This window comes from Sinocyclocheilus rhinocerous, unplaced genomic scaffold (genome assembly GCF_001515625.1).
Source record: "Sinocyclocheilus rhinocerous isolate Xijiao unplaced genomic scaffold, SAMN03320098_v1.1 scaffold687, whole genome shotgun sequence".
Taxonomy (NCBI): domain Eukaryota; kingdom Metazoa; phylum Chordata; class Actinopteri; order Cypriniformes; family Cyprinidae; genus Sinocyclocheilus; species Sinocyclocheilus rhinocerous.
The window spans coordinates 32,848-40,314 of NW_015648613.1; the positions used below are offsets into that span (position 1 = coordinate 32,848).

At 39.3% G+C, this 7,467-nt stretch overlaps 1 protein-coding gene across 1 annotated transcript in view; it reads right to left on the bottom strand.

The window, feature by feature from the left end:
• Positions 1-262: 262 nt before the first annotated feature.
• The window catches only part of LOC107709982 (uncharacterized), a gene marked incomplete at its 3' end in the record, with an annotated part of 46,851 nt that continues 39,646 nt past the window's right edge, over positions 263-7,467 (bottom strand). The window contains exons 11-12 of the mRNA XM_016514654.1: positions 3,127-3,300; positions 263-436 (exon numbers count right to left, since the gene is read on the bottom strand). Coding sequence (XP_016370140.1) covers positions 263-436; positions 3,127-3,300 — 348 coding nt within the window. The remainder of the gene's footprint in view (positions 437-3,126; positions 3,301-7,467) is intronic.

Consider the following 7,467-nt stretch of genomic DNA (forward strand, 5'->3'; position numbering starts at 1 on the left):
CCCCTCTAACCTATGGTTCTCTAACCATAAAGGCTGCTGTGTAATTTGCCCCCTGACTAAGCATTTAAAGAATTTAGGGGAAGCATTTAAATAATCCTAAGAATGCAGAATCGAATCGAATCGAATTTTATTGGGAATCGAATCGAACCGTGTTGAATCGTTCTGAATTTGCAAAAATCGTTCTTGAATCGAATCGAAAACCTATGAATCGTGAATCGAATCGATTCGCCCTAATTAGTAACAATGTGCAGATTTGACTTACTTCAGTGTTTGCAGTTTACAGAGAGGATTCTCCAGTGCAGCTGAAAGCAACTTCATCCCTTTGTCACCCAATTCATTCCTGTCCAGATTCAGTTCTTTCAGGTGTGAGGGATTTGATTTTAGAGCTGAAGCCAGATCAGCACAGCCTTTGTCTGTGACATCACAATTACTCAGCCTGCAGAAAGAATAAGTGATCCACTTTTCACTCTTTCAGATTTTCACTGTGGTAACATCCTCAGCAAAGAAATGACAACCTTCAATTGTTCACTTACGTGAATATCAGGAGTTTTAGTAATAGAGAACAAAAATAAAATTCATATACTATCATTGTCAGTCATGCCATAGTATCTTTCAGAGTGGCTGGTTGGTGCAAGATGGACAGGTTGTAATGCCACTACACTACACACAAGACTGACCTCATGAATATGATTTATATTCTCATAATATTAATATTTATTAACATTAGGGCTGTAAATAAAATAAATAAAAAAATAACATTTTTAACTAAAAGGACAGGATTCTTGAAATAATTGCAATTAATCAAACCTAGCATTAAAAAAAAACATTTATACTTCAAACCCTCAAAGTAATGTAGTCAGTGTGTTTTAATTAATATTTGTTTAATGACATCTTTTTACAAAATACTATCAAAGCTAGTGTCATCAATACCAATTCTGATACCAACTGATCTGATATTAATTTATTTTTTCAGTTTCTGAGGATGAAATGAGTAATTATAGCCATTCAGCATGTTTGAAAATGTTTGAAAGGAATCATTTCTAATTTTAAATAGGACAATTATAATAAATTTCACATTGCGCTTGGGCTTTATTTATTGTTTGTTTAGTGTATTTAGTGTTAGTGATTCTCTGTCATTACTCTATGTGAATGAGAGCTGTCTGTTAATTTTTTCAACATGAAGGCTTATTTTACACATTCATATTCATGCTAAGTAAGCAATAAAATTACTAGTTAAAAACATTTATTATCAATATCTTTCGATACAATATCAGTCTTGCGAATGCTGATACCTCTACATACTACTACCACCGGCATCTTAATTTTTGAAACAAACATGTTACTAATAGCCTAAGAATCCAGATGGAGACTACAATTTGCAGGCATCCTATATATGCAACCTTATAGCTTATTGGAAAAACATGCCAGTGGTGACATTCTGGCAAATAATATTATGATATTTTCAAAGTGAAATGTACAGTGAGTGCTGCTAAATGTGTGTTCAGTTTTATCTGAAACAGATGAACATGAATCCAAGAATGTTTTATTATGTGGGTTGTTGTATGTTTCATGGCAGTTCAGAAATGAAATATCCAATTAATGCCAATTAATGCTCTAGCGCATTTGAAGATACCACTCCCTTCCTTAAACCTAACCTAGTGTTAACCAAAGCAAAAAGGAAATATGAACGCATTTGTTGAGGCAACCATGCCAACCATGTTTTAACAAGTCTTGGGCTCTTTTCTCAAGTGTCGTGGGTCATGCTTGACTCATACCTAAGCGCTCCACAAAAGTGCAACCCTGTACCAAGTGAGCTTCCGAGCAAGTTACTAAATCAGAAAAGTTGTACATGTTATTGCTGGTTATGTGATGCAAATATCAAAATGTTACAGTTTAAAAATAGCAATTAATTACTCTTTAAACAGTGTACTTCTTTTCCTTAAAAATAATAATACATCAGTAAATATATGTGCAAACATTGTAATTTACTAATTATAGCACTTTCATTTCCACGGTTATTCAAACAGTGAATACAGAAAGCGAGCAAAGAACATTATCAAAGAACATTATCACTGTCTAGTACAAGTTTAAGCGCTCTCAAAACAACTCCCGCTATAATTAATGAAGCTGTCTACACTGTGAAATTAATCTCTTACTTACATCATACATACTGCACTTTGTTGTTTCTGATGAGAGAATTCACGAGAGAGCAGAATTCAGTCAGTGAACGTGCGCACTGAAGAAAACTCAGTCATTTCAGCGATGACTCATCAGAACGCCTCCGATTGGTCATTGCATTCATGTGAAACAGCTACTCTGGTGGCGCCAATCTACAATCTTTTTGGGTGACTGCAGCGGGTGCTGCATTTAATTTTCTTTCACTTCATGAACTATTGTGAATTTACATTATGCATTTAGATTAATAGTGCCCACTGCAAAATCACACTAGGGGTGGCCACAGGGGTGGCCAGAGTTTATACAGTGGTGGCCGTGGCCACCCCTTGGGGGCGCCCCTGCTTGGAAGTAAAAGCAGAACAGAGACAGTTGGAGAGTGTGGAGAACTAGTGACAGTCCCTTTTTGTGTTGCTGTTGTTGTAACCTTTATAAGAGCTTAACTTTATATTTCCTTTTAAAGCTTTCTACGTAACACAGACTAGTTTGTATTAGTGAATTGTTTTGTGCAACTTAATTTACTAATTTGATTCCTTTTGAATGGAAGCTGTAGGGATGTACTTGCCATTTTTATTTGTTTAATATACTTGTTTTGCTGTTTTTGACTAGGTAGGAAGGTAGCATATTCTATTAAGTATTCTATTAACTTTATTTCTTTTGTTAGCTTATGAAATGTCATTGTTTTGGTAGCTATCTTATGTTAGCCTTTACCATTCCTAAATTACTTTTTGCTTCCTTATGTTAACACATTTCATTATGTTCTTTGCATTAACAATGATGTTGTGTTTGAATTAGCAGAGGGGAACTCCATTACCCACCATTTTCTTTATTACTCCTCCCTAACACTAGACTGGGGAGGAACGTAAATGTAAAAAAAAATAAAAAAATAAAAAAATAAATAATAATAAAAAAGAATATTAAAATCCTAAAAAGTTTGAACCATTCTGTACTTACTTGAGAGTCTCTATTTTACAGTGAGGATGTGCGAGTCCAGCAGAAAGAAGTCGCAATCCGGCATCTCCAAGTTTATTGCCTGATAGGTCAAGCTCTCTCAGAAGTGAGGCAGATAATTTCAGAACTAATGCCAGAGTTGTACAGCTGACATTGGTCATCTCACAATACATAAGCCTGGAAATAAAGGCAACTACAAAATAATTGCACAGTTCAGAGTATGAACAAATTGATCATGTACAAACCCACTGCTAAACAAAACAAACATTCACTAAACAAACTAAACTTTCTCTGTAACCTATCTCTGTCCACCTGTGATCAGGATGTTATGAACACGGGCTGGATGGGTATTGGTTATTTTAGTGCCTGTTCTCTAAGTAGTGCAGGGTTGTGGGGTAGTTCAATACTCTGTTTCCTTTCTGTCAGTCACATTTAACATTATATCGATACTGATATAAGTGGTCTCACTTGGGTGCCCCAATCACCTCTGAGTACTAGAAAAACTTACAATGAAGGAAGGAGGGTGAGATTTGCATGCTGAGCCACTCCCCCCTAAAATACGTGTAAATAAGCTGGCCAGCGTGCCTCATTCAAATTTTTGCTTCGGAGTCAAATGTTTATGAGCACTCTTTTTTCCAATCCCTCAAAAAAGAAAAGTATAGAGAATGTCTTAGGTGTGTTACTATGGTGCATTCAGTGGTGTGTTGCCCCGTTTTGCACAGATAAGCACAGTGACTCATACCTGGGCGCTTCAGCAAAAGAGTAGTTTCTCTAAATAAGCAAGCACGGGCAGCGAGTGTCTTTTTAAAAATGCCTTCTGTCCATGTTTTTCTGGATACGGTCATTTCCTGGCATTGTTCGATGGCCATGATCACTGCCTCTCGTGCCTGGGCCATGAGCATGATGAGGAGGCTTTCATTGATGGTTTATGTTCTCATTGTACATCTACAACTGCGACTCTCCTTCCTTATCAGTGGGGGAGTACCCTCAGCCGCTATCGGGCCCTGTTCCTCTGCACAGCCAGTTAAGGGTTGCACTACACTCACTGCCTCTACTTAGAGACCCGATGCTTCCCGAGTTGGGCATCAACGCTCCTCCTCAATCCGCAGGTATGTCTATGACAGAGTCAGGGAACCTGGCTAGCACTTTCCAGCCTGTTCCACTTGCTCATTTGGACAAACAAACTCGGCTACATGATTCAGTTCGCCAGGCGGATGAACACCCCAGGTTCAGTGGCATCCTTTTCACCTCAGCGGAGGACAAAGACACCCCTGTCCTGCAGGTGGAGATTGCGGTCCTCTTGGTGACGCACACAATAAAGCAGGGGTTCTACAGCCCCTACGTCATCTTACCCAAGAAAAGCAATGGGTTATGGCCAATCTGGGATCTGCGAATCTTAAATTGGGTCCTGCACATAGACTGTATAAAAACATGGACATAGTGTCTGTGACGTCACCCGTAGGTTTCTGAAGAGTGTATTTGAAGCTCAAAGTTGGCGGAGCCGGCCGTCGCCATCTTGGCAGCGCGTCACCGCACGTCACTCCCGGATAATCGAAAATGGGCAAAGAGGCGAGAGCTGGTTGCTGAAACCACACCCACCTAGCTCGATGGTGGTGACAGCAGCACCAATCCACCTGTCACTCAAGTGGCCACTCCCTTAATTATACAGAAATTTAAGGCTTAATATAATTTAAACTGATGAGTTATAAAAAAAATTCACCCCCCTCACAGTTGTCATGAAGGGCAAAATTAGCTATATAGACCAAAACCACTTTTTGTACCAGGCTGTGAACATATTTTTTTTCTGCTGTAAATTTGGCAATTTTAACATGGGGAGTCTATGTGACTGACTCCCTTTTGGAGCCAGTCGATGAACTGCAGTTTTAGTCACATCTGTGTTGGTTTCACGAGGGAGACCGGAAGGTTGCCTCTTGGTCCTGCACAAGCATCGGGCCCTCTTCAAGATGTTTATGCAGAAACGCATTCTTACATGTGTTCGCCCAGAATGTTGGTTTGCAGCGATCGACCAGAAGGATGCGTCTTCCACGTCTTCATTTGGACAACACTGCGATGTTTGCATACATCAACTGCCAAGGCAGAGTTAGCTCACGTTGCATGTTGCAACTTGTCTGCCATCTCCTCCTCTGGAGTCAGCAGTGGCACAGGTCGCTAAGCACCATTCACGTTCCGGGCGAGCTCAATCATGCAGCCGATGCGCTTAACAGCTTATGGTCCCAGGAAAATGGAGACTGCATCCCCAGGTGGTCCTGATTTGCAGTTGATTCGGGAAAGCCCAGATAGACCTGTTTGCTTCCCAGAAATCCTCCCATTGCCCACTGTTTTACTCCCTGCCCAAGGCCCATCCACAGCCTGTGCATTTGTGTGGACCACACGCAGTGCTTTAGAAGCTCTGAACAGCTTTTGTCTGCTTTAGAGATCAGCAGAAGGCAAAGCCTTTCTCTGGATAGCGGATGACATCGCCTTGGCATACCAGAACCAAGTCATGCCTATAGAGGTGATGGCTAAATCTACTGGGAGTGTTTCCTTCTCCTGGGCTTTTGGCCCATGGCACCTTACTGGCAGACATTTGCAGAGATGTGGCCTGGACAACACCTAACACCTTTGCGAGATTTATATTGAGCAGCTGGTCTTGGGTGTAGGGAAAAAAGAAACAGCAGCTAACAACTTCCCTTGGGGTAACCACCTGCTGAATGCCAGGTCTTGTCTCGGCTCCTCAGCACAAACCTTAGTGAGTGAGACACGCTGGCCAGCTTATATACCTGTATGTCCGGGGGAGTGGCACAGCATGCAAATCTCACTTGCCAATCTTCCGTTCCCTCCATCTTGTGTTTTGTATGAATGGACAGGTGACCTGGATTTTGTTTCCCCTAGAATTCTGAAATAAATACCTTTGCTACCCTATCTATTTTGTGATTGCCCTTTTTGTTGCAGTTACGAGCCAAAATGTATAACTTGGGTTATTTAATAAAATTATTTGGGATTTTCACAGCACCTCTTTCTTATAATTGGAGAGAAGACTATTAGATAAACTGTATACTGCTATATGTTGTTGATTTCTTTTTTCTCTTGATTGTGCTATTCATACAATATTCATGGTAGATTTCCAAATAAATTGTTAATTGATTATTTATTATAATATTACATGAGGGGCAGTTAAGCTTAGTGCCCATTGTACTATATACAGTCAAACCAAAAATTATTCAGACACCTTCAACATTTCTCACATCCTCACAGTTTATGCACTATAGTTTAGAAAATTTTAATAAAATATGACAAGAACTCAGTGTTAAACTGTGTCAGAACAAATTCATCTTGATAATCACAAATGAATTAGTCAAACTAAAATTTATTCCGACACCTTCAACATTTCTCACATTATCACAGTTTTTTCGCTATAGTTTAGAATATGGTAATAAAATATGACAAGAACTCTGTTAAACTGTGTCAGAACAAGTTCAGCTTGATAATGTCAGATAACTTTGATAGAAAGGTATGTAACAAAACATGGTCAGGTCAAAGTGTCAAATCAAATTTTTTAAATCAATTTTACTTGTAGTCCACTGTATGAAGAATTTTGGGGTATAATTTGTCACAGTTCACTTTATTTTGCTATCCTCACTTACATAAATGAACGATAGTGTCCTGCACCCACTAGTAAAAAAATATCAAAAATTATATCTGGTGTCTGAATAATTTTTGGTTTGACTGTAGAATTAGTCATGTTGAAGCTAAATAAAGTAGTTCCCTTATCCAGCGTTCACTCTATATTGCGAGAATTGCACAATTGACTCCCATAGTATTTTTTTCCTAGTATGGAAATCAATGGTGCCCCAAAGCTGTTTGGCCTCAAACATCCTTAAAAATATCTTCCTTTGTATTCAGCTGAACAAAGAAATGTTTACAGGTTTGGAACAACTGTTTGTTCTGTTTCTTCATGTCAGACAGACTGGATGATGATGAGATCAGATCTCTGTGTGGAGCACTGGCTGTTGTCAGACTCCTTGTGCAAACAAAAATCTCACTGGATTAATAATTAGTTCTGGCATGAAACTCTGATGGCGCAGTCAGATAGGTCTAACTCAATCTGACGTAATGACATCATCACATGGCACAGCTGATTGGTTCTCTTCTGTATCGGTAGCCAATGAGCTCGCTGCTCAACATTCAAGTCACTGATGCTCCAAAAGGAAACACGATGCATTAAGAGCCGGGGGCGAATTTTTTTTATTTGAAGATCAAGGTCAATTGTACTTGATTTGTCTTCCGGGAAACATGCAAGTATCTTCTGTTGCTTCCGAAGGGCAGTACTAAATGGGAAAAAAT